Source organism: Sphaeroforma arctica, assembly GCF_001186125.1.
Source record: "Sphaeroforma arctica JP610 unplaced genomic scaffold supercont1.11435, whole genome shotgun sequence".
NCBI classification, from domain to species: domain Eukaryota; class Ichthyosporea; order Ichthyophonida; genus Sphaeroforma; species Sphaeroforma arctica.
In genome coordinates, this window is record NW_014029123.1 from 1 (window position 1) to 830 (window position 830).

Genomic DNA, 830 nt, shown 5'->3' on the forward strand with positions numbered 1-830 from the left:
CACCGTCGCCTATGGGTATATGCACTTGCATACATGTGTGTAGAGTTACAATGACAAGCCCCAAACACTTACAGCGTACACCGTGTGTATGTACTGCACGCGTCCCTAACCCTCACCACCCTACGCCTGTTCTTCCTATACAGCTACCACCACAGACACCACCGTACACGTGCCTGCTCTGCTGGATGGAGAGCCCCATCGAGAGATTGCCACTATACTGGAAGGCCCGTCTAATGATATCTTGGACATGAGCAAGTTCACAGAGAGCAAGACAAAGACACTCACACAAAGTGCGGTGTTGGACGCTGCTCCGGTGGTCTCGCCGGTTAAGGAGACGGCAGCCGTATGTATAGGTGGATGTGTGTATATTGGTGAATGTATGCTTATGTGTGTGTGTATTTATAGTTATTAATGCGTGTGCGGGTGTACATATTGATGTGCGTGTTGGTGCGTGTGTACATATTAATGTGTGGGTGTGCTGTGTGTACAAATTAATGTGTGTGTGTGTGTGTTTGTGTACATATTATTGTGTGTGTATGTGTGTTTGTGTACATATTAATGTGTGTGTATATACATGTTCATGCGTGTCCTGTGTTGAAGTATAGTATATAGTGAGCATGTGAGTATGTATGTATGTTTGAATGTATGTACATATGTATTTATGTATGTATTTATGTAAGTATGTATAAATGTATGTATGTAGGTAGGTATTTATATATGTATGTATGTATGTATTTGTGTAAATATGTAAATATGTATGTATGCATGTACGTTGTATGTATATATATATATATATATATTAATATATATATACACACACACACACACAC

General features: G+C 40.0%; 1 protein-coding gene across 1 annotated transcript; it reads left to right on the top strand.

The window, feature by feature from the left end:
- Positions 1-143: 143 nt before the first annotated feature.
- On the top strand, positions 144-412 carry SARC_17621 (hypothetical protein; the record flags this gene model as incomplete). The annotated part of the gene is made up of 1 exon (XM_014288287.1): positions 144-412. A coding segment is annotated over one exon (269 nt), but the record flags the coding sequence as incomplete, so codon positions are not given.
- Between the last annotated feature and the right edge of the window lie 418 nt (positions 413-830).